The sequence below is a fragment of the Pan paniscus genome, chromosome 14 (genome assembly GCF_029289425.2).
Source record: "Pan paniscus chromosome 14, NHGRI_mPanPan1-v2.0_pri, whole genome shotgun sequence".
Lineage (NCBI taxonomy): Eukaryota > Metazoa > Chordata > Mammalia > Primates > Hominidae > Pan > Pan paniscus.
Window position 1 is genome coordinate 50,760,456 of NC_073263.2, and position 27,579 is coordinate 50,788,034.

Consider the following 27,579-nt stretch of genomic DNA (forward strand, 5'->3'; position numbering starts at 1 on the left):
TTAAATCTTTCCACATAGGTCTTGTTTTCCAAATAGCTCAATCATCTCTGTGGCTTCTCTCTGCTGAGCCTCTCTGTATTCTCTATACCCTCCTCCAGGTAAGCACCTCAGAGGAACTGTGCAGTCTCCTTTCCTAGGATCCTTAAGGAGAAGTCATTTACCTGATGACATGGCCAACCTCAAGATTCCCAGAGCTGTCAATATAAACTTCATCCCGGTGAAATCTGACTCGAGCTGAAGAGAACACTGGCTTTGTGCATCAGGGGCCTTCACTCTGCTATCACTTGCTCACCCTGGACTTTTCTGCTCTTTGTGCCATCACTTTCTCAATGATTTTATTTCCTTCCCAGGTCTGTGATACTGTACTTTTCATCACTGAGCTTTTAGCCACTTATTCCTGGTTTCATCTACAATGGACAAATACTACAGCCATTCAGAATCCTTATTCTTCCCGGAGGCCTTCAGCTCCATCGGAAGATCTGGCGAATGTGATGAGCACACACGCTGCTGACCTCATTCTCCAAGCCTCAGATGGAAACGTGGACCAGGACTTCCCAGGGGAAGCCGCCTGCACAAAACATAGATTCCAGACCTACACATTCTCGCTTTCTGAATGGAACATGCCAGGAAGGAAGGATCTAAATATATTCACAAGTCAGAATAGTTCTATTTAACATGACGATGCTTGTCAAACATTTTGTCAGAAAGATTTTTTTAAAAGGCACTATATTACTACCCAGGACTCTGTTCTTGTCCCAATATTTGAAAACTGAAATGAGTCCCTCCAGGTTAGCATTACCAGATTTAGTAAACAGAAAGAGAGGATGCCCCATTAAATTCTGTTTCAGATGAACAATCAGTAATTTTTTTAATGTTAGTATGTTCTGTGCAGTGCTATACTTTGGCCATCTCAAATTCAAATTGAATGGGGCATCTTGTATTTTATCTGGCAATCCTTATCTGGTGCAGAGGCTCTCAGTTTCCTTCCTTTAAGAACATACATATTGGCTGGGTGCGGTGGCTCATGTCTGTAATCCCAGCACTTTGGGAGGCCGAGGGAGGCAGATCACTTGAGGTGAGGAGTTTGAGACCAGGTTGGCCAACTTGGTGAAACCCCATCTCTACTAAAAATACAAAAAAAAATTAGCCAGGTGTGGTGGTGGGTGCCTGTAATCCCAGCTACTTGGGAGGCTGAGGCAGGAGAATCACTTGAACCTGGGAGGCAAAGGTTGCAGTGAGCCGAGATCACACCACTGCACTCCAGCCTGGGTGACAGAGCGAGACTCTGTCTCAAATAAAAAATAAATAAATAAAAATAAAAATAATTCTAAAAAAAGAACATACGTATTAATTTACTTACTCAGACATTAATTAAATATTTAAATAGCCACTATGTGCCAAAAACCCTTCTAGCTGTTAGGAGATAGAGCAGAGAAAGAACAAATCAGAGGAAAATTCCTGCTCGCAAAGAGCTTCTACGAAATACAAAGGTCTGGCAAAGAGGCACTTTGCCATTTCGAATTTACCAGCCTCAGTTCCCCACATATAAGTGGGGCTATGTAGAAGAAAGAACATGGGATTTGGAAGCAGAAGATGGCCTTGTCTGTGAGAGCTCAGGCTTGTCACTTAATCTCTCAGACAGTTTCCTCGCCAATGAAACGGACACCACATCTGCCTGACTTCACAGATGGGGTGAGGATCACATGGAATTTTGTCAGGGAAAGTGCTCTGTATGCTACAAAATGTTAAAATGTTACTAACATTATTGTTAATGCAATTGCTTTGGTATTTTGGAAATCAAATCTTTGGGATCTACAGATTTCATATAATTGTGGAAGTTACATAGGAAACTAGACATGTATCCCAGAATTACATGGAAAAGCAACTTAAATTTTTTTATGCTAGGTAATATTCACAAACATTAAGTATAGGCTGCATTTTCTTTATATACTACTACAAAAATATTTTGTAAAGTAGGTAACAACATTATAAACATTCAGTAGCAGGATTATCAAACAGAGCCGTAAGTAACATATTTATATACTTGTTTGATGATGTTGCTAAAGTTTGCCAGAAATACCCATTGCAAACCTTTCTATAAAGAAACATAGAGTTGATTGTTTTATGAATTTTTAAAGAAAGTCTTTTTAAAAATAGAAAGGAGAAGTGAGGCCTTAATTATGACTTTCCACATTTTCTCCTTGGCTTCTTTGTTAAATATGCAAAAGGGTAAAATAAGATCAAATGAGGACACGATAAAGCTGAATGTTCGACACCATTTAAAAGCAGTTGGTGCGACATTAAGTCAGAAGTTGGTACGCTTTTCAATATGCTGTTACAATTTTAGGGGAAATTATCATTATTAAACTAGTTCATAGCCAATTCCTAAATTCACTTGGTCTCAATTGCTTTCTCCATGAGTACAGTTAGATCTGGTACACCATGACCATAGTAGTTTGGTGTGCTAGAAAGTGGGTCCTTAGGCCGGGAGTGGTGGCTCACGCCTGTAATCCCAGCACTTTGGGAGGCTGAGACGGGCAGATCACCTGAGGTCGGGAGTTTGAGACCAGCCGGGCCAACATGGCAAAACCTCGTCTGTACTAAAAATACAAAAATTAGCTGGGTGTGGTGGCACATGCCTGTAATACCAGCTACTCGGGAGGCTAAGACAGGAGAATCACTTGAACCTGGGAGGTGGAGGGTGCGGTGAGCCGAGATCATGCCATTGCACTCCAGCCTGGGCAACAAGAGTGAAATTCCATCTCAAAAAAATAAATAAATAAATAATATAAAAAAGTGGGTCCTTAAGGAAGTGAGTAATTCATGGTTAGTCCTTCACTAAATTCATCTGTAATTTTGCTTATTTTCAGTAAGACCACACGGAAACTATTCTCATTCTTGTTCTACATACTTTTTTGGCTGAACTGTCAAGCCGACTTTTATATTCTGGAATAAGCTGGGGACAGAACTTCTTGTTTTGAAGGGAATAGCTATTATAGCCAAATGCTAGGATCTGAGTGACAGACTAGTGCCATATTTGGCACTGGCCATGCCTGAGTTCCAGCAGCTCTGAGCGAGCAAACGACACAGACCATTTTCTTACACCTTACATGGTTTGGTGGGAAGGGGCAACACGGCCCTTTGCTATCAAGGTTAACAGGGAAAGGAAAGGGAGAAGATCATCTCATAATGCATCCCTCAATCTATACTGGACACATCTCTGGGAGAGTCAGGACCAGAGACAAAAGTCTCCTGACCTAGTATCTTAGAATTACACTTCAGCACTTTCATTTTGCAAGTGAAAAAAATGCATCCAGGTGGATTTGCCCAAAGTGGCTGCTGGCAACTGAGACAGAACAAAGACCTTGCTCTCTTGACCTCCATCGGGGCTTTCCCACCACACTATCCTGCTCACCAATAGTAGGAAGCACGTGCTGAGCCTATTAGCAAGCTAATGAGAATCAGCCATGAACAATCCAGCAAAGACATTTTCAGGACTGGGTTCCACATTCTTTGCACCCTACGGAAGGTGCTCTGGGGAAAAAAACCTATTAATTAAATGATGTGAAAACAATCCTAGGACTTAGCTGTTACTTTTTTCTAAATAAAAAAATATTTTTGGCAAGTAAACAATGTAGTTCATACTTCAGTGGAAGGAACATAGCCGGGGTACGGGGCAGGCCAAGTTACACACATACAAGTAAACAAGTGGTCAACTATTTTTAAATGTACCTACCCTGTCCAATGATTAGGTGACCCAAATTCTGATCTTCTCAGAGGATGGAAATAGGTTATTTTTATTTTGCAACCCACTGTTTCCTTCTATATATAATACTGCATTTTTGAACAAAATTATATGAAGTTTATTCTCATTTAAAGTTCTGTGGGAGCTGAATGATATGATACACAGCCTTCTACAATTCCTTCGGTCCAAGGGTCTTGAGAGGGCCTACCATTTTATAATGTGTAGGCATTTTCCAGGCCTACAGCACTCTATTTTTGTTTCATTCTTTTTTTTGAAACTTTTTATGAAATAATTCTAACACATGGAAGAGTACAAGAGTAACATATCAGACTTCATATTCCCACCATTGGCTCTATCAAAATCTAATATCTTTTGCCATACTTGCCTTCAGATTTTTTTTTAATAAAATATTACAGATATAGTTGAAGGCTATTGGACACTCCTGTATGATATCGCTTATTCTCTTCCCTACTTCTTCTCCTGAGATGACCACTATCCTGAATTTGGCATTTGGCATTCCCATGCATTTTGCAATTTTGTTTGTTTTTTTGAGACAGAGTCTCGCTCAGTCACCCAGGCTGGAGTGCAGTGGCACAATATCGGCTTACTGCAACCTCTGCTTCCCAGGTTCAAGTGACAATCCTGCCCTAGCCCACTGAGTATCTGGGACTACAGGCATGCACCACCACACCTGGCTAATTTTTGTGTTTTTAGTAGGGACTGGGTTTTGCCATGTTGGCCAGGCTGGTCTCAAACTCCTGGCCTCAAGTGATCCACCCACCTCCGCCTCCCAAAGTTCTGGGATTATGGGCATGAGCCACCATGCCCGGCTTCCATGCATGTTTTTGGACTCTAACTGCATATATATGAATCCACACTTAGTGTTCTTTTGCATGTTTTCAAACTTTAAATAAATGACATATTTAAATATTTGGTCATTCCACTCAACAAAATGTTTCTAAGATTAGGCAAAGTGATCCACATAGCTCTATTTATTTTAACCCATTATTATGTGCTATTGTATTTGTGTAGCACAATTTATTTTCCCAGTCTCCCATTGGTGCCCATGTATGGCTTTTCCCATTTTAAACAATGCTGCAATGAACATCTTTGCACAGTAAGTACTTATTTAAGGTGGATAACTTCTTAGAAATTGTAACTTTAAGCAAAACAACAGATAAGGCAAACAATTTTTCCATCAAATTTACAACAAAACATGGTTATTTGAGGACTTGCTGTAATGTACATGGTTTTGTTTAAAGTCTGCTTCCAAGCACCTATCAACGACTTTAAGAGAGGATTTACTGTACATAACCCCTTATGCACACATCTAAGAGTATCTCTAAGAAACTGCTTAGAAATGGATTTCAGAGTTGAAGGGTATCCACAGCTTCAAGAGTTTATTTTGCTAAACTGTTCTCCAAAGTGATTATACCAATTTACACAGTGTATGACAGTTCCCACTGCTGTCCAATCCTACAAAAATCTGATATGGTTGGACATTTTCGCCAATATGAAGAACATAAAGTGGTATCTCATTGATATTTTAATGGCCATTTCCACAATTACAAGTAAGAAGAACACCTATTTATTGGCCAATCAGGTTTCCTCATCTGTAAACTACCAACTTGTATCTTTTGCCTATTTTTCTGTTATTTGTCTTTTTCTTAAAGACTTGTCAGTTATATATGTCACATTCTATCCTGTCTTTTCAGTTTATGATTTCTTTTTTGAACAGAAGTTTAAAATTTTAGTGTGGTCACATTTTTAAATATTTTCTATTATGGCTGGGTATGGTGGTTCATACCTATAATCCCAGCACTAGGGAGGCCAAGGCAGGAGGATCACTTGAGCCCAGGAGTTTGGGACCAGCCTAGGTAAAACAGCAAGACCTCATCACTACAAATAATAAAAATAGAATTAGTTGGGCATGGTAAGGGCAGGCCTATAGTCCCAGCTACTCAGGAGGCTGAGGCAGGAGAACTGCTTGAGGCCGAGAGGTCAGGGCTGTAGTAAGCCATGATCACACTACTGCACTCCAGCCTGGGCAACATAGTGAGACCCTGTCTCAAGAAAAATTTCTATTATGTTTTGTGACTTTTTATTTCTTTTTAAAGGAATTCCTCCTACCCCAATATTATATAGACAGCCTCTTATTTTCTCTTCTAAAAGTTAAAAAAAATTGCTTTTCTAGTGCAGATCTTTATCTAGAACTTATTTCTGTGTATACTGCAGGGTAAGATTCTCTACACAGACAACCCATTATCCAAGAAACATTTATTGAATATTTAACCCTTTCTTCACTGGTTTATAATCCCTCCATGATCAAATATCAAGTTTTGGATTTATATAGGTTTATTTCTGGGCCCTCTACTCTGTTCTGCTGTTCTATTTATCAGCTTCTAAGGCAATACAATGCTGTTTTCATTTACTCTAAATCCATAACAAGTCTTAATATCTGGTAGAGAAGATTACTTCCTTCTTCAAAATCGCCATAGATAATCCTAGGCTATTGCTCTACCACACAAATTTTAGAATCAGCTTGCCAAGTTCCAGGGAAAGTCCAGTTGGGATTTTGAATGGAACTGAATAAAATTTATAAATTAGTTGAGGATTTTAACTGCTCTAATGGGCTTCTGGACAATAAATATCTGGGCTGGAGCTTCCAGAGAGCCGAACACATGGAGACTCCTGAAGGGTGGCTGCTCAGGGAAGGCATGGAAGCTCCATGCCCCTTTCCCCATACCTTGTCCTACATATCTCTTCAATTAAAAAAAAAAAAAAATATATATATATATATATATAATGATGTAATAAATATCTGGTGGCTGAAAGATCAACTAAAAATGTCTTACTTTTCAAAGCAACAATTACCTTATAAACTGCCATGCCTCCCATTTATGGACTTACAAATTCTATCACTAAACATTCTTTATAAAAACTGAGATCAGGTGCCATGGTTCACACCTATAATCCTGTAACTAGGCAGCTTAACTTCAAAATGCATTTAAAACATTTTTCCCCTTTCTCTTGGGTTTAAAAATGTAACCTTGAAGCAAACTGCAGAAGTGTTTTCCCTTAGTCTTAAAATAGACTCCACGACCCACCCCTTTCTCACTGTCTATACTCCCTTCACATTTATCTAACTGCATGCTGGTATCTAATTATCTGTCTACTTAGAAGTTCCAGGGGCTAAACGTGAATCTTGAGTCAGACAGACCAAGCTTGGAGACCCAGCTGCAAAATTCCAGAGATAACCTCAAGGTGGCTAGTCAACAACCCAGCCATCGTTGAGACGATGCCAGCCTGCTTTCCACCTGGACTGGGACCCAAGACAGCTACCAGAACAAGCAATACAGACACTGTACTCAGCATAATTTTTACATGCCTTCCATATCATGTTTTCTCTTTTTAAAACCTTGCCTTGCCCCTAAAATTCAAAGTAGTTGCGTTGGATGGGAATCTGGCCACTTTCCTATTATTACTTTTGGCTAATAAAGTAACTTTCTTTTTACCAGACCTGCCTCTTGTTAACCTGGACTCTGCGTGTGGTGAGCAATCCGACTTGTGTTCATTTACAATCCCAGCACTTAGAGGCTGAGGCAGGAAGATCACTTGAGCCTAAGATTTTGAGACCAGCCTGGGCAACACAGCAAGACCCTGTTTCTTCAAAAAATAAAAAACTTAGGTGGGCGAGGTGGCACGTGTCTATAGTCCCAGCTACTTGGGAGGCTGAGGTGGGAGAATCGCTTGAGCCTAGGAATTTGAGGCTGCAGTAAGCCATGATCACACCACTGCACTCTAGCCTGGGCAACAGAGCGAGACCCTGTCTCTGAATTTAAAAAATAAATAAAATTTATTTTTTATTTAGAAAAATATTTATTTTTTTATTTATTAGAAATTTATTATTTATTTTTTATTTATTAGAAAAAAGAACCAAAAAAATCTGGAACTCTCTGAATGCTTATTTCCACTCTAGGTATCTGTCATAAGATAAGAATCTTAAATATTAAAAAAATTAGCTGGATGCATAAAATGCACATTGTAGCATTACTTAGAGTAGGAAAAAATGAAAGTAACCTAAATATCAATGACATAGGACTATTAAACTAGAAGAAATATACCCAATGATACACTATGATGGTGAGAAATATACTGGCTCTAAAAACTATTTATAGCAATAATGAAAATGGTTACTTATGGTATAGCATTAAGTAATAAAATTAGGATATCAGTTGTTGGTACACTGTGAATACAGCTGTAGAAAAAACTCTGGAATGTGTGCACTGAAAAATAAAATGTACTAAACTATTTACAATAGTTAGGCCGGGAATACAGAATTACAAATAGAATTCTCCCACCTACCCTACCTGTTAAAAAAATCTATTGTATGGCCAGGCGCAGTGGCTCATGCCTGTAATCCCAGCTCTTTGGGAGGCCGAGGAGGGTGGATCACGAGGTCGGGAGATCAAGACCACCCTGGCTAACACGGTGAAAATCGCTTTTACTAAAAATAAAAAAAAATTAGCCAGGAGTGGTGGCACACACCTGCAGTCCCAGCTACTCAGGAGGTTGAGGGAGGAGAATCGCTTTAACCTGGGAGGCAGAGGTTGCAGTGAGCCGAGATCGTACCACTGCACTCCAGCCTGGGCGACAGAGTGAGACTCCATCTCAAAACAAAAAACAAAAAAAACCACTATTGTCTAAAGGGATTACTTTTCTATCATAACAAAATACATTGTAAAAAAATAATAATATTAATAATGTGAGTAGTACCTGGCTGTGTCTTCAGGGTGTCATTTAAAGTTCGAAGAGATAGTGCTGGTAGGAAGCAAAGCATTCAAGGCCGACACTCAGGGTTTGGGATCTAGCTCAATCACTGATTGTTTTAGAAGTTTTGGGAAAGAGTATCATGCATTTTCTCCATGAAAAAATAAAAGTATTTAGATGTATGGATTAGTCAGCAAACCTTTATGAATGGGCATTCATTAAGATAACTCTGAAATTTCATCTAAATCATGCAAAACACAAAGACTGCCTATTTCATTTTCTTTCAAGTATGAAGGAAAGTAAAGAGCAGGGAGTTTGCCATTTGGAACTGGAAAAAAAATTGCCTACAACATTGTTTCCAGAGCTTGTACTTCTTACCTTAAAAACATGAAAGGCTTCAAACTGGATGTTGGGACTTTTATCCCGAAGGAGGTTCATCATGAGTTTCAGGTTCTCCGGCTTGCTGATATACTTTGTCATGATGGCAAAGTTGTGACGGTCCAGGATCAGCTCCCCTAGCAGCTAGAGGAAAACACAAAACCAAAGCTGTAATCTCAGAGCCACCTGATTCAAAATATAGCTCACGTCTTCTCACTGAAAAACAAAATATAAATGTGAGTGAGAATGGTGTCCTGAAAAAAATTAGAGTGTCCTTAAGTGCATCTCAAAGCACAGGCATAAAAGCAATGGTTATTGAGCAATTTTTTCACACTGCTTTGCTGATGTCAGTGCTTAGTACCTTTTTTTAGTTGGTCTTTGCTGCAGCTCACCTAGAGCTAGGCAGAAATAAATTTATGGTTTTTAATACTTACTTTAATTATCTTGCTTCACACTAATGTATTGCTTCATAGGCATTCAGGTAGAAGGAATAACAAAATTGGTACCATAATGATACCTTCTTTACCTGCATAAATGTATGCTAGGAGTTCACTATTAAGACAGTTTGTTAAATGACTCTTACATTTCCCCTGACTTTTATTATAAAACCTGATATAAAGTCAGAAAAAAAATTGACCCCAAATCTGTATCAAATTTAGTAAGTGCAGCAAGTTTTTATTAAAAAGCAAAGCAAAACATTTTTTGGTGACAAATTGATAGTTCCCCAAATACAGCATTACCCTAAAACAAAATAAAAATACCCAAAGTAAGAATAGTTGAAGAACCTCTAGCAACATGGCTGAATGTATTGTTGCTCTATCTTAGAAACTTTTTCTTCTCACCATAATTCTGGAGAACAGAATTATAGCCCCCTGGCTGCTGTAGCAATTCCTAAAGCTTCAGCAGCCAGGGGGCTGAAACATACTGTAATATAACTTTATATAGAAGATATGTTTAGTTTTCAATTGTCCTATTTACTGGACTTTTTCTGAAGGCCTCAGGGGAGTAACACATCGTTACATGGTTACAGAAATCCTGGATGGGAAGAAAAGCGCACATCAAACTGAGGGCCAACTGTCTATCAAAGGAGTCCCAGATGTGTGCAAGCATCTGGCTGCCAGTAAACCACCACCTTGCCTGTGATGTATCTTTTGTGTATTTAACATGAAAGAAGTATACAACCTGAGGTTATTTTAATGCATGAAAATAACGTGTGTTAAACCTGAAAAAAGGATGACCCCTGTTGGATGTTGGCTGGTCACTAGTTATTCTCATACACATGGAATAGCAACCACGTAGTCAAACTGTTAATCTGCAACCTCCTTCATCTTTCTGCAGCTTCTAACGTTAACCTAACACCTTCTGGAAACTTTCTTTGCTCCTGGTTTCCTACCTCGTGCAGCTTGTTCCTTTGCTACCTCTTCAATGGCTCCCTTGCCTTTTGCACTACTTATCCAGCAATTTTCCAAGCTGTATACTTGGATCTGCTATCTTTTATCTCCCAACAGTCTCATCTATACCCATGGGTTCAACTGTAACATCTAGGAAGATGTCTCCCAAATCTACATTTCTAGTCTCTGCTTCTTTCCTAAACTCTAGACCCACATTTCTTTCTTTTTTTTTTTTTTTTTTTTTTGAGACAGAGTGTCACTCTGTCGCCCAGGCTGGAGTGCAGTGGCGCGATCTCGGCTCACTGCAAGCTCCACCTCCCGGGTTCATGCCATTCTCCTGCCTCAGCCTCCCGAGTAGCTGAGACTACAGCCACCTGCCACCATGCCCGGCTAATTTTTTAGTATTTTTAGTAGAGACGGGGTTTCACCATGTTAGCCAGGATGGTCTCGATCTCCTGACCTGGTGATCCATCCGCCTTGGCCTCCCAAAGTGCTGGGATTACAGGTGTGAGCCACCACGCCCGGCCTCTAGACCCACATTTCTAACTGCCCACTGGGCAGTCGCACTTGAACACTGCTGGACTGTCACACTTAGCGTCTCTAAAACCAACTCCCTTTCTTCTCTTTGTTAATGGCACCAGGAGCTGCCCTCCTCCGGTTGGGAAGAGAGCTGAAGTCTTCCTTAGCTCCTTTCTTTCCCTTGCTCCTCACATCAAATCTCCATCTAAGACCTACCAATTTTCTGTTTTTAAGTGTTTCTTGAACACCTTTCATTCAATGTTCACAGCCAGTAATCTCATTCAAACCCTCACTACCTTTCAGCTGACCTACTGCCACAGCATGCAAAATGGTCTCTCCTTCAGTCTTCACCTAATCCAATCCATTCTGCACATTTTGTCAAAGAAATCTTCCAAAAATTAGTATTTGTTACCAATTCCACTTAGATTAGAAAGTGAACGAATAAACAAGCAAATTCCTAGATTCCCACAGATTTAGAAAAAAGTAACTCATTAAGATGCCGTTCCCAGCCTCTGTGATGTGGAATCATTTCTCCTGCTTCCTTTCCTCGGCTCCCTTCCTCCATCTTCCCCACTCTCCTGTCTCTGTGGCTTTACTTCCCCAGCTCCAAAATCTTGAGAAACACTTTCACCTCTTCTCTGCCTATTCAAACCTGGCCCATCCTCTCAGAACCAGCTCAGACATCGTCTTCGGGAAAGCCTTTCCTCTTCTCTACAGCTGACTTTGCTTTGCCTTGTAGTGCAGAGTTATTTGTGACCCTGTTTAAAGAATAAGCTCCATAAGGTCGTGTTTCAAATCCCCTTACAACCTAACTGTGTGATGTGCATGGGTATTGTTGGGGAAATAAAAGCCCTACCCACATATCCAGAGCACAATACAGTAACTCATCTCTGAAAAAGAGATTGCAAACAGACAAAACTATCCCTTATTACAGTCAAGAAGCTACAATCCATTACATACATATATCCTCAAGATGAAGGGTAACCTGTCCACTGGGGGAGGACCTGACTACCATTTCTGTGCACTCTTTCATGGTTCACCCTAATGCACCTAGCAATTAAGGTGACCATTTGTTTTAGCTATTTATCTGAATAATAAAACTTCTCTTATCTCTCTGACAAGCAAATAATTGGAAAAGGGCACCTAGGTTAAACTCTCCTTGTGACAGAGGGATAGTATTATCTTCCTAGATGCTTATATTTCAAAGGTATGGCTTCCAGACCCTCCAAAAAGAAAAAACAAAAACTAAAAAACTTCTGGGTTGTAAGCCTGTCAAGAGCCTTACTTATCTTCTAAAGATATATACAAAAATAATCAAATACTGAATAGACACATATATATCATATACACTCATGTTAAAAGGCTTCAGCAAAAGGAAAATTTCATTTTTGAAAATTTACACACACACACACTCAATAAACATTTGTTGAAGTTATATTTATGAGTTAAGTTCAGATTAGGTCACTTCAATTTTTGTTACCTGGGGATACCTACATATAAATTCTATCCAATCTATTCTCTGCTAATAGAATTTCACAATTTTTCTGAAACAATTAATTGTGTTAATTCAACACTAAATCTTTTAGCCATTAAATGTTAATCTATTTTAATATTAACAATGACAAAATGCTGCATTCCAGAATATTACAAAGCACTATAAAGCAATACTATACCAAGTAAATGGGAAACACACATATTTTACTTCTTTAAATTTCTTATTTTGTATGCCTCATAGTACATAGTTAAGCCATGCAGCAAGTGGAAATAAGTTTTTTAGAAACCTAAGTGTTTTAATGAAATTGACCAGAGCCCAAAAAATTCCCCAGTTTCCACCAAGCTTCTTTTGAATTATAATCTTTCTTGCTGGTAATTAAATGCCAGGCCTCTGCAGAAGATAAGGAAAAAATTCCTAAGCTCTGTCACATGATGGAAAGGAATTTCTCTGTTAATTATTTTTTATTGACACCAGGAATTAAGCAGTGCAGGAAAATTTAGAATATGATTAATAAAAGGCAGCAGGTAGCAACTACTTTGGAATCAGAAAATAGCCTAGTACTTAAGACAGTTTATTACTTACAAAGTTGCTATATAATAATCTAACCTCTCTTGTTTCCTGCAATTATGAAACATCTATGTAAAAAGTATTACAGAATCCATTTATATAGAAACACAGTTGTGTCAAAATAGAATATACTGCTACCACAGATCTAATTACCAAAAGGAAAAACCAAAATTGCATCAGTGGAGCTTCCAGAATGTTTTTCTAGCAAAAAAAAAAAAAAAAAAAAAAAAAGAGTAAACAATATTTAATGAGCTCTATGTTTATATATGAGCTTATTTCACAGTCGTCTACCTTTTTGTTTGCTTGAACAGAGTGATGCAAAACCATTTTGGCAACATCTCTTCCTATAATCTAACATTAAAAAAAACCAACTCTCCAGTAACCATTTTAATACTTTCTGCATTCTTAGGTAATTTATCTGCATTTTGTCAGGCATTTTTTTCCAGTGTCCCATCAATTCTTGGTTTTACCATGCTATAAATCAGATATCCATGAGATGCCTAACTGTAAAGATTTTAGGAAGGAATAGCAGCCAAATGGTATGTCTGGGTGAATTAATGAAACACAGGAAAGATGCCTCGTAAGTAGGCTAAGGCATCTGCAAATAAGTAGGAAATACAAACAGCTTTCTTCCTCCAAATTTGGTTCAATCACCTTAGTTCACATAAATCTTTCGATTTTGATCCAGTATCTGATAGACTCCCATTGAAAAAAAGGAAGGATTTGGAGAATTTATGAGCAACTTCCTATATGCTGGACCTTCAGAGCACTGTCACCTCTGTTTACTACTCCAATTGCCATCTTCCTTCCAGGGCCACTACTCGTTGTACCATGGACAAGCTTACCTCATTTGGCTATCCTTGTGGAGCCCTACAAATAACGAGTTCTGTTCTTTACGTATGCAGCTGTATGAAGAGAATACATCCTTATCTTCATCTGCTCTTAGCAAGCTTTCTGGACATGGGAGAACATAGCGCTGAAGTCACTCTCTGCCCAAAGGTCAGTTCCACACACAGTTTGGTCTCATCACTACTGGGCTTTTTTTCTAGATGGGTCTCCTGGTATGAGTTTCTACACAAAGGGGAAACTCAATAAAAAGTGCTGGATGGCTGGCTGAAAAATGGCCTCCCCATTAACACCCAGTGAGGGTACAAATATAAAGGAAACCAGGTCATGGCTGATGCAGGATAGTGGGCAAAGTAAATTGACAAAAAATGTGATACAAAACAGATTGACTTTATTGTCTTAGTTTAAAATTATACTCCAAATTTAGAAGCAAATGCATTGTTCCATGAATGCCATCATCTTGACATGTAAAAATAACACAAGTGTGTGACACTATATCCCAAACCTAGAAAAAATAGGAAAAAATGACAATACAAGTGTGATGTTTAGCAAGCTGGACCATCATATGAGTTGCTGCACTAAAAACAGTCAGTTTTATCATCTGCTGAAAACATTCTTTTGTGGGATTCTGAGTGGGATCTGAAGGGCAGAGATACAACTCCAGCCCACATCTCCCTCCCCTCAGGGGCTCTGCCACCTCCCCCTGGCCACATGGCTGCTTCCAGGCACCATTCCACTGTGGGAGAGAGGGCCACTCATAGATGGATGTGGTCTTACTCTGTTGGGTTCCCTGTCATTTCCACAGCCAGTTAATAGGTGCATAACCTCAAGTAGCAGATGTAACTTGGTTTCACACAACACACACATACACACAAAAACACCCTTATCAGAGCCATCTTAATTTTCCATAAATTTAGCCCTCTGTTTAAGATCAACTCATCAAGGACTTCACTGATCGTCTAGCTGCTCTGACACACACACACACACACACACACACACGCACACGCCTATCTCCCAAGTCGCTGCTGTCTCCTTTCCCTACTCTTCTTTTTAGTACTTAAAACCATCTGAAAACTATGTATTTATTTGTTTATTTGTCTATTGTCTGTTTTCCAACAACAGAATGTGAGGCCCAGAGCTGTTCTTGGCTGTCATCATATGTCTGGAGAATGAGCACATAAATATTTGTTAACTAAATGGAATGTCTTATTACCTCCCTCACACCTCCTTCTCCAATAATTCATCAAACTATGCTATTTACGGGTAATTGAGAATTGGCTTTATTTTCATTTCCAGCTAGCTGCATCGTCTTTTAATCTCTTGCCAGATTCTGTTTCAGTGTAATCCTGGCAGTATTTTAGAAAAGCAAAATTTCGGTATATACCCAAAGGACTATAAATCATGCTGCTATAAAGACACATGCACACGTATGTTTATTGCGGCATTATTCACAATAGCAAAGACTTGGAACCAACCCAAATGTCCAACAATGATAGACTGGATTAAGAAAATGTGGCACATATACACCATGGAATACTATGCAGCCATAAAAAATGATGGGTTTATGTCCTTTGTAGGGACATGGATGAAATTGGAAATCATCATTCTCAGTAAACTATCGCAAGAACAAAAAACCAAACACCGCATATTCTCACTCATAGGTGGGAATTGAACAATGAGATCACATGGACACAGGAAGGGGAACATCACACTCTGGGGACTGTTGTGGGGTGGGGGGAGGGGGGAGGGATAGCATTGGGAGATATACCTAATGCTAGATGACGAGTTAGTGGGTGCAGCGCACCAGCGTGGCACATGTATACATATGTAACTAACCTGCACAATGTGCACATGTACCCTAAAACTTAAAGTATAATAATAAAAGAAAAAAAAACTGTAAAAAAGAAAAAAAAAAAGAAAAGCAAAATTTCGTATATGCGATCATGTAGTCTTCTGACATATCTGTTTGTTAGAGGTGATTTTTAAAAAACATTTCTCTTCTAATTCTTAGGGAATGACCATGTTTCATATTTCAGAATCTCTTCCATAAATATCATGGGAACATGTCATGTTAAGTGGTGGAAGTATTTTAAGCAACCTGCAGGAAAACACTGACTGTCGTGAATGCTCAGGGAATGGGACCTGGTGATGAAATATAGCATAAAAAATTCTTTAGGAAAATATGTTACAAATCTAGGAGATAAATGCTTCCCATAAAACAGAAGCCCCATAACATTTCAACTATATAAACATAATTTGATAGTAAAAAGCTATTTTTTACTCAAAAATACAGATAGTAAGAATTTATCAATTGCTGTGCTTAAAACTTAGAGGGAAGGTTTAATTTTTGCATTTTACTTGTCTTTATTTATTTTTTTTTTTTTGAGATGGAGTTCCGCTCTTGTTGCCCAGGCTGGAGTACAATGGCACGATCTTGGCTCACTGCAACCTCCACCTCCCAGGTTCAAGCAATTCTCCTGCCTCAGCCTCCCGAGTAGCTGAGATTACAGGTGCCCACCACCACGCCCAGCTAATTTTTGTATTTTTAGTAGAGATGGGGTTTTGCCATGTTGGCCAGGCTGGTCTCGAACTCCTGACCTCAGGTGATCCACCCACTTCGGCCTCCCAAAGTGCTGGGATTACAGGCGTAAGCCAAGATGCCTGGCCTCAGCAGAAATATTCTAAATTTTACTTATCATGTACTTATATTGTTACTTCCAAAAGCAAGACAGGACACTTACATTATTTTGCTATAAAATACAGTCATGACATAAAATATAGTAAATACTTCTCAAGTTATTTTAAAAAAGGATATTTTAATTTTTCTGTGTTTACTCATATACTAATAGACCCGTCATTTGCTAATGAGATATAAACTCATGGGGACACTGACTTAAAGAAATTTGATATTACCTTTAAAGACTGTCTCTTAGTAACATAATTCTCAGACTGAAGCAATTTCTCATAGTCTTCAAAAATCTAATGAAAAGAAAATACACATTAGAGTGTAAAAGCAGCAGTGGATTCTCTGTATTAGGCTGGCTTGCTTTCTTCTTCAGGAGCAAATTCCCAGATTCTGGCCATTTTACCGTCCTTCTTTACATGTGAAGACACTGGGGGACAGGGAGGTCAAGAATTACAAGAGACATCCTTCCCTATTTTATTTTAGTTCTGCAAATTAGATAAAAACTGAGTAATTTTGAGTCCTTCCAATAAATCATTTTGAATAAAACTTCTAGTAAAAGTTGCAAGAGAACTCATTTTATGCCATTTTAAAGAAATCTTTATGTAAGTAGCCTTGCTGGTGGCTATGGGTCCACAATTTGGGAAAATATTAAATACACTTAAGGCTTCACTTGGCAAGCCATAAAGAGTCAGACTGTTCAACTCACTGCATAAACAGATAAAGAACGAGGCAACCTTTGTTGCATGACGGCCCAACTAGTCTCTCTGGAGCACTTCACTCTCGCCGGAAGCTGGGGACACTGGTGCACGAAGTCTTCTTTCCTAACATGGTCACCAACCATGGCCTAGCCCTTCAGTTTAACACAGAGTGCTGGCATCTGGGGAGGCTCAGCATTCACTTCCATCAGGTGTGGGCACACAGCTCATAGAGCACTGAAGTGGGAGGAATGAGCGCAGCCAGGACGGAGGACAAGAGATCAGGAACTGAAGAGGGTGACAAACTCCTAGCCCTCGGAGAGTCAAGTGCGAGGGGAGAGTGTGTGCCGCTGTGTAATGAGGGCAAGCTGTGCATGCTGACAATCACTGATAGAGAATAAAGTGAAAAGTAAAAATACAAAGGTGTAGCTCACATTAAAATCACAGTAATTATACTCTTTAATATGAATGACTTATTTATTCTATCCTGAAACACAAGGAGAATTTTGTGGATCATTAAATGCATCAGACAAGCCTTGTGATAAATTTGAATAGTAAATATAAAATGCAAATACATGTATGTGGTATGACCTACTCCCGAGTCCACCAGCTTTATTACTTTAGAGTCATGCATCATGTGCTCCAGTTTCATGGTATACTGCTAAAGAAATATCAGCTAAAAGAGTCTGAAAGGTTTGAAGGGGCATGAGTTCTCAGAGCTCGCATTCAGGCCAATGCAGGAGCTTCAGCAGCTGTGAAATTACTAAATTACACAAGAAGTGATATATGGATGTAAAAACAAAATTAGGTAAATAAGGAGTCAAAGAGAATGAATTTATTAGTCTCTCAAATTGTCATGTATTATACCTGAACACAAAGCATTACTGCACAACACATTTACCTCATTCATTCTATAGGAAAAAATAGTAATTAGTTGATATTGTAGATTTATCCACGTTATCTTAGCCTTTTAAAAATTTTATTTCTTATAAATGTGACATCTAATGAATCTTTCCTTAACATTCCATCTAGCATATATAGTTACTGAACAACCAAACTATATATTAACAGTTCATTTCCTAAATTCAAAAATAGACAATTTTCTTTTTCTTTTTTTTTTGAGACCAAGTCTCGCTCTGATGCCCAGGCTGGAGTGCTGTGATGTGATCTCAGCTCACTGCAACCTCCGCCTCACGGGTTCAAGCAATTCTCTGCCTCAGCCTCCCGAGTAGATGGGATTACAGGCACCCGCCACCACATCTGGCTAATTTTTGTATTTTTATTAGAGACAAGGTTTCACCATTTTGGCCAGGTTGGTCTTGAACTCCTGACCTCGTGATCCACCCGCCTCTTTCAGTCTTTACATTTTGGGATGCCTCTAGCAATAAAAATTATTCTCCTTGCAGTAGAATGAGGTTATCAGAGGCTGGGGAAGGTAGGAGGGAGGGAGGATGAAGAGAGGCTGGTTAACAGGTATAAAAATACAGTTAGAAGAAATAAGTTCTAGTATTCAACAGCACAGTAGGGTGACTATAGTTAATAATTTACTGTATATTTCAAAATAGCTAGAAGAGAAGATTTGGAAAGTTCCCAACACAAAGAAACGATAAATATTTGCGGTGATGGGCATCCTGATTACCCTGATGTGATCATTACAAATTGTATGCATATATCAACATATCTGATGTACCCCATAAACACGTATAATTATTTTGTATCAATTTAAAAAATCATTCTCCCCTCACATTTTACACTTAAAACAAATACTCTAGTTGATTCTATGGCTATTTCCTTTATAACATGAGGACATAAAAATCACTTTTGATTTTATAATTATATTGCTAATTCCTAATCTTAAATTGAAGGACAATTGGCAAAAATAAAATTTATTTTATTTATAATTAAAAGAGAAGTAGTTAAATATTTGTGATTTGAATGTGTGAAGATATACTATTGATAGGCAGAGTAGGCCACACCTTCCCAGTATTCAGGAGTATGTTGCAACCTTTGTCTAGGATATAAGTGATTCAGAGACTCCTTGAGGACTATTATTAATATTTGTTTGCTACCACTGGTCCATATGCCTATTATGTGCCCAACTATACTGCATACTGTTGGGAAGGCATAAAGTCATAGTAATCATCAAAAATGTACTTCTTTTTGTAAGCACATGTAATTTAATTCAATACTAAAGATTTCAATCAATAAAGATACTTTACCTTAATTTACTTATTACTACCATAAATATCATATACACATGAAATTGTTTTTTGCTTTTAATAGATGAAGACAAAAAAAATCCACTCATCATACCATATATATAAACATTTAGAACTTCTTGGTTTGGGCATCAATAATACAAATAGTTAAGTGCTGCTTTAAGACAGCAGATTACATTCCTGCTGTTAGGTGTCAGGCACTAGACTGGGTGATGGAGATAGAGTAGTAACATTAACACATGTAAAAATGCCAAAAATCCCAGTAAAAAATAACTGTGGCTGTTGCTAGGATGAGGATCAGAGACTCCCCTTCCCTAAGTCCTAGTTTAGATGCATGCTGTCCAACATAGAGCCATACGTGGCTACTGAGCACTTGAAATATGGCTAGTCCAAACTGAGATGTGCTGTAAGTGTAAAATACACGTCAGATCTCAAACACTCAGCATGAAAAAAGGATGTAAAATAGCTCGATCATTTTTCACTTCATCTTAGCCAAAAGACCGAGAAGCGATGATCATTTTCCATATTGATTGCACATTAAAATAACATTTTTCATATGTTGGGTTAAATAGATGTATATTATTAAAATTAATTGCACCTGTTTCTTTTTACCTCTTTGTGTGGCTAACTAGAAAATTTTAAGTTACACAGTGGCTCTCATTTCTGGCTTGCATTATATTTCTACTGGACAGCACTGAGGTAGAGCATCTGAACCAACACTAAAACAAAACATACAAAGTTTTCCTTCTAGGTTTGTGCTATATTTTACTGTATAATGCTGCTTCTATTGCTTACACATTTAGTAAAAGCATAGTTGCTTTTGGATGGATCTGTCACCACCAAATGTATGACACTGCATTAGGTATTAGGAAAACAAGTAACAACGATTAAAAACTAATACTGAGTGCTTACTCTGGTACTGTGCTGAAAACTTTAAATCCCGTCAAATTCCCTCAACAACCCTATGATGCAGGTATTATTACTATGTTCATTTTGCAGTGGGTGTAGTAACTTGCCCAGGGCCACTAAGGCGGCAGGTCTTGAAGCCAAGCAAGCACGAAGACTCTAAAGTCCATTCTGTGCTCTTAACCCTGTGTCCTGCAGATAAGATTCCTGCCTCTTAGGGGGTGCAAGGGCCAGCCAGAAAGATACAGACACACCATAATAATACAAGGTGAAAAATAAGAGGGAGCCAGAGAGAGAGAGAAGAAAGAGAGAAGGGGAGAGGAGGGAGAGGAGGGAGAGGAGGGAGAAGAGAGAGGAGAGGGGAGAGAGACAGAGACAGAGAGAGAGAGAGAGAGAGAGAGAGAGAGAAAGGATGCATGTTTTGGGAGGGGTAGGATTAGGGAAAGCTTTCTAAAGAGTCATATTTCAACCAAATCTCAAAAGGATGAGTTGGATTCACTGTCAGGGAAGGGAGTTGCAAGATAAAAAATATTTCTGGTATTTTTACTACTAAGTAAGACTAATTATCAACCAAGTAAAATGATGTACTTTAGTGAGGGTGGGGTTCTCTTCCTTTTGGAGTTACCTACTGCCTCCTTTGATTTGCAACATCAAAGCAAGCAGGTGCTAGTCATTTATTGAGCTTCAGAGCACAACACGAAGAGATGTGAAAAAGGTGAAAGCCCTGACCTCCTGCCATCTCAATTTTCCGTAAAGTTTCCTGATGACCTGGTTTCCAGGTGGACAAATCAGGAGTATGGTTGAATGCGACTGATTTCTCTTGTGGCTAATTCACAGGGGCAATTGCTCATAGATCTAAGAGGGAGGGAGAGAGTGGGAAAGTCTTTAAAAATGATTTCTACTTACAGTGTCGTAATTTTGTTCTAAGAAGTCTGCTACCAACACTTTATGTCTGGTTAGTAAATCCTAGAAAAAGAAAAACCAAGTGAAACAAAACTGTTATAGCTATTAATATTACAAATGTCTCTTTTCTAAGGTTTAAGAACATATAAAAGTTGCAGAAGAACATTTTCATTTGCGCCACAAAATTATTTCCATTCCTAGCTTAGCCTAAGATGTGAAATACAAGTTTGTTTCATGTTAGAAAAGAAAAACTCTGGTGTTAAACCTAGTGTTTCAAATTCATATTGTTAGATTTATGATAGAAATAATTTAACTGGTGAAACAAATGGAACTTGAGATGAGTTAATTTTTTTTTTGAGATGGAGTCTCACTATGTCACCCAGGCTGGAGTGCAGTGGCATGATCTCAGCTCACTGCAAGCTCTGCCTCCCAGGTTCAAGCGATTCTCCTGCCTCAGCCTCCCGAGTAGCTGGGACTACAGGCGCCCGCCACCACACCCGGCTTTTTGTTTTTGTATTTTTAGCAGAGACGGGGTTTCACCGTGTTAGCCAGGATGGTCTCGATCTCCTGACTTTGTGATCCACCCACCTCGGCCTCCCAAAGTGCCTTAACCACTTTTAAAATGGGCGCTTCGGATACTGGAAGCATAGGACTGACATTTAGCAGTGTCAAACCAGTATTGTTCCTGCTCTTGGGTTAATGGGATGTGAGGTGTTGTGCAAGTTACTAAGTAGCACAATCCATCCTTTCAAAATTGAAGATGAGTAGACCTATCTTATGGCAGATATAAACTTGCAGAAAACTGAACAAAGCATGAAGAAACATTTGACTCTCTTCAACTCATACCTAAATTATATCCTTAACTCACTTTAATGTTGTAGGAAAACAAGCCTCACTTAATCCCTTTTATATGCTTAGAGGCTAAATGCCCTGTCTAGGTGCTATGAAAAATTTAATTAAAAACATAACAAGAATTTTAAAGTTTTCCAAAATAAGTTCTTTTAATACATATTTAATTAAAATTTCCTAAAAGCATATAGAAGGTACACAAAATAACTTCACAAAGGCAGATAACAACCATAATAAAACCCACTTATTTCTACTTTAATTTTTTAAAAAGTAAAATATTTAAAGCATTGTGTACTATAATTTTCAAATTCAAAAATAATAAGAGTGGCTCTTAATTCCCTATTGCTATCACACAACTTGATCAACCACTGGGCCTATCAGTGGAAACATGGTGTATTTCCCCCCCAGTGGAGCAGAGCATTCATTACCATTCTGGAACTGAAGTTCTAAAATGGAAAACCATTTACAGGGGTTCCATTCCCGCCCCGTCAAAGGTCTTGATTCAAACTAGTTCCTGCATCAGGGGACTCTTGAAAGAGTAAGGTAGTTCCACAGGATCCTTTGAGGTCCCTACTCTTTTTTTTAAAGGATAATATTGGTGTCATGCTTTCAAGCATCCCTCCCCTAACATCATAGAAACCCCATGAGCAGTAATAGAAATTTTCTGAGCTGAACCAGGGCAGAGGGAGCCCCCTCTATGGGCTGCAGCAGACACTGTGGATTGCTGCACCCGTGGGAGTTCTCTACCTGCTTCAACTATCGTCAGCCTTGAAAGTGAGGACTGGGTTCCCCACACTGCAGGCCCAGCGCACACAGCCCCAGTGGCAACAAAAAGAGCAGGTTGCAGATCAGTGCTGCCTTGAAAGGTCGTGTCATACATTAGTGTTACCCCAAAGAAAAAGGGATCAGGAGGGAGTTAGGTTAAAACCAACACTTTCAAATTCCAAGGGCAAGAAAACCTTGAAACAGCTTAAAAATCCAGTATCAGGAAACCATAATAGGGTGGGGTAGAATTCCTCCAGCATATATATATATGCTATATATATATATATATATATGCTAGATATATATATATGCTATATATATATGCTATATATATATGCTATATATATATGCTATATATATATGCTATATATATGCTATATATATGCTATATATATATGCTATATATATATGCTATATATATGCTATATATATGCTATATATATGCGCTATATATATATGCTATATATATATGCTATATATATATGCTATATATATGCTATATATATATGCTATATATATGCTATATATATATGCTATATATATGCTATATATATATATGCTAGATATATATGCTATATATGCTAGATATATATGCTATATATATGCTAGATATATATGCTAGATATATATGCTAGATATATATGCTATATATATGCTAGATATATATGCTATATATATGCTAGATATATATGCTAGATATATGCTAGATATATATGCTAGATATATGCTAGATATATATGCTATATATATGCTATATATATGCTAGATATATATATGCTAGATAAATATATATATGCTATATATGTGTATATATATGCTATATATATGCTATATATGTGTATATATATGCTATATATATGCTATATATGTGTATATATGCTATATATATGCTATATATGTATATATGCTATATATATGCTATATATATGCTATATATATGCTAGATATATATGCTAGATATATATATGCTAGATATATATATATATATATCATATCATGGATACAGCCAATAAACAATGCGCACATTCCCTCTCTCACGCCCACATTTCCACTCCAGTGTGTAATAGGATTGATACATGGATATACCCTCAAATTTATGTACATAATAAATGTATGTACAAACCACATATACATACACACAGGCTTATGTACACATAATACATAGACAAATATAATTGCTGCATTATAGATCACATAACTGAGTGAAAAAAAAAAAAAAACCACAAAAAAAACAGCTAGGACCCTACCCAAGAAGGAAAAGACAGAAAACTGTGAAGGAAAATAAAGTTCAAACTCCAAAGAATTTAGAATTTAAAAACCTTAATTCAAATAGTGTACTCTTTCATCCTACCTCCTAACAATTCTGTTTTGAGAGGCCTAAGTTTTGCATAGTATATTATGCGGAAAAATCTGATATCGATATTTTTAATGAATACTGCTTGAGAGAAACTTGGGGTAAAGTGAGAGAGACACTTAATTGCAGGGACACAAAAGGCTGAGGAGCCAGCGACAGCTGCCGTTTAGAGGGCTGACTGTGCTGGGGAGTGTACCGAGCACTTTGCAAATACGGTTTCTGATCTTCACAAGTCCGTGAAAAAGGGATGATTTTCTTCATTTCAGATGTGGAAAATAAAACTCAAAGGTTAACTAAATTGCTCAAGGACATCCAGCTTATCATGTGGCAGAGAAAGACAGAATTCAAACCACTTCTATTATGGGAATTTTTAGAGGGAGGGATGAAAGAGATTATGGTTGTACAGAATCCTTTTTGGGAAAAGACTTTCGGTAGACAAATCTATGCCAAAATAAAAAACTAACAATGTTACAATATTAATAACTAAACTGAGCAACAGTCCCTTTAAGAGCTCAAAACCAAAAAGATTAGGAGGTTATAAAAAACCCAAAACCAATGCCAAAATCAAGTCAATCATCCAACAAAACAAAACCCTTTGAAACCAGCTACTTTAAAAAAAAAAGTGATTTATGGTCATTGTTACATTATATTAACCATAAGCATTTGGTAAAATAAAGAAAATTGGTGTTTCCAAAACTGACAGCATACTAGAAAACTTTTTATGATTATTTAGATTTTAAAGGATTGACTTAAATTCAATGGAAAATTGGCTTAAATACAAATCAAAACATCATTTATTTTTGTCATTCAATATTGTTGCTGAAAATTAAATTGGGCTGAATATATGACAGCAAGAAATTACTATCAAGTACATTTTATTCTATCAAATGTTTAAAAACCTTTGGGGAAATTTTCAGAAATACATATTAAGTATTTGCTTTCCTCCTCTATTGGCGTTTGTTCTGTTTGTAATTATGTGAAGGCTTACTTGTGTTTTTTTAAAAAATGAATTTACTTGTTTCCATGACAGCGAAGAGCCATCTGATAGGAAAGGGGAAAAAAATGGGACTGTAGTGTCTATTATTAGCAAACACCTCCTTAGTAGTTTAGACACAGACATTTTGGTAGAAAGAAATGGAATCATCCTTTGTATTTAATGTCATTCTTCATGTTGGATGCAACCAAGGCCTATCTCACCACTAGCTCTAGATCCACCTTTTGGGGGGATCATCTCTAGCCGCTGTACAATTTTTGTCTTCCGGGGTGAGAAACAGCCACTCCTGGGATTTCCAACACTCGGAGCCCGGAGCCCTGCTGCCCTCACCGCCCCTCCCTTCACCCAGCAGTCACTTCCAGGAGTCTGTTCCCAAGCCCTTCCTCCTTCTTTTCCTTCCTTCCTTCCCTCACTCGGCTGTTCTCCCGAGATTTCAGTTTCCTTACTCCAAGCTTCCCACTCTTCATACTCCGCCTCTCGTTAACTCCCCTTCTTCCCTTCTCTTTCTTTCCCTTGCCCTTTTCTGTCTACCCAGACCTCCCCGGTGGGCTCCTCCTCTCTTCCCTGTTTTCTTCAGGGAGACCATAGGACGCTGGCAGGCTGAATGGAGGCCTGTGGACACCCGAGCAGGCTGCAAACTCCTTCCCTTCAAACTCGGACGCTAGAGGCCTTGTGTTTGTTGCAGTTTTGCCTGAGGCTTTGGGGAAATGATCGCATTGCGGTTCCTTTCCTCTGATGTCTCGGGCAATTCAGTGCTTGTCCGAAACCCGCACACCCTCCTGCTTACGACAACAAAAGTGCCACAGTGGCCGGGTGCAGTGACTCACACCTGTAATCCTGGCACTTTGCAGGGTCCAAGGCAGGTGGATGGCTTGAGGTCAGGAGTTCGAGACCAGCCTGGCCAACATGGCAAAACCCCCTCTCTACTAAAAATGCAAAAATTAGCCGGGTATGGTGGTATGCGCCCGTGGTCCCAGCTACCTGGGAGGCTGAGGTGGGAGGATCACCTGAGCCTGGGAGGTTGAGGCTGCAATGAGCTGAGATTGCACCACTGCACTCCAGCCTAGGTGAGGGAGTGAGACCTTGTCTCAAAAAGTGCTGCAGTTAACTGGGCTTACCCTGCTCCTAGGCAGCTGTTAACAACCAGCTGCTGTTGCTTAAGCCTGCCCTGGAATCCACCCCCAGCCCACCCCAAGTGGCTTCCAAATATTCCCATCATTCTCAAACAGTATTCTCCCTCCAGAGTTCTTGTCAATTAAATTTTCCTTTGCATCCTGTATTTCCAGAGATGGCCTGGTTGCCTTTATAGATCGTGTCCCAGGCAGCTGCCAGGACTTGCCTCCCGCTTAACCACCCACCACTCTTTGGTCTTCTCCATCACAACAAATCTTTCTGACGGCCCAGCCTGCAGGCTCTGCCTCCAGGGAGACCACGCCCCGTCCCTCACCCTCCACCAGGCATTCTTCTCCCTAAGTCCCAGCTTCCTTCTGCCTCACTGACATCTCCCACCCTTTACCACTCTCTGACACTCTCTCACACTTTCTGTCACCATGTGACCTAATATACCTTTCAACAGATTTATGGCACCTTCTCAGAACAGGCTGGGTAACTTCCTAGTCTGCAGATAATAGGTAGTTTTCAGCAGAGCAAACCACTGCTTTCCCCTTTTTCCACCTCTGGAGAGCTATTTAAAAGAACTATTTACCATCTAAGTCATAGGCAACTTTCAATCACTGTTCATAAAGTAATATGATTGGAGTATGTATTAATATTAGTATATGGACTATATCGATATTATTGAAATACATATTTAAGATAATATATAAAAAATAAAAATTCATACATGGATTACAATTAAGTAAAACTTGTAAAAAAAGTTACATACGTATATCCTGAAAAAAGTATAAATTAATTTGGAGTTATGTAAATAGAACAATTAAATTGCTAAAATGCTTTTGAAGAAATGAATCTGAATACATATATATATACACATTTAAATGAGTCTTATCTACTTTTTAAACCTGAAAACCTATTTTTTTCAATGATGCTGTTACATTGTCAGCCTATAGTATTTTTTGAATTCCTCTTCTCAAACAGCTTCAGAGCTGATTTGGTAGACATTGAAGAAAATCATATCTATTTTATTTCTATTTATATCTTAAAATTAGTTTTCTTATAATTATTATCCCTCCCCAAATAATTCTAGCTAACTTGATCACCCACTTTATACACTAACCGGAATGTCAAATAGGCTTTTGTTTCCAAAACTTTTATCTGCCCTTGAATGATAAAAGTTTGCCATTATTGAAAAATGAGCATGTAATACACATTGATACCAACTTCAAAATATGTTAAATAATAGCAGGATCATAAGCCTAAGTAACTGGTTTTCTACAATAGAAACCTCGAATGTAACATCACTCATTAGATGACTAAGTTTTGGTATGTTTGTCTGCAAATTAGCTGCACTCTTTTCTGATATATTCTCTGAACATTT

General features: G+C 38.4%; 1 protein-coding gene across 17 annotated transcripts in view; it reads right to left on the reverse strand.

Moving 5' to 3' along the window:
- The window catches only part of CAB39L (calcium binding protein 39 like), a 137,952-nt gene that overhangs the window by 14,169 nt on the left and 96,204 nt on the right, over window positions 1-27,579 (reverse strand). For all 17 annotated transcript variants that reach the window (XR_008620630.2, XR_008620632.2, XR_001338760.4 and 14 more), the window contains 3 exons: window positions 21,124-21,183; window positions 16,625-16,690; window positions 8,894-9,037 (listed from right to left, as the gene is read on the reverse strand). Coding sequence is in view for 11 of the 17 variants with exons in the window: in XM_014347432.5 (XP_014202918.1) it covers window positions 8,894-9,037; window positions 16,625-16,690; window positions 21,124-21,183 (270 nt within the window). In the remaining 6 variants the exon portion in view is untranslated. The remainder of the gene's footprint in view (window positions 1-8,893; window positions 9,038-16,624; window positions 16,691-21,123; window positions 21,184-27,579) is intronic.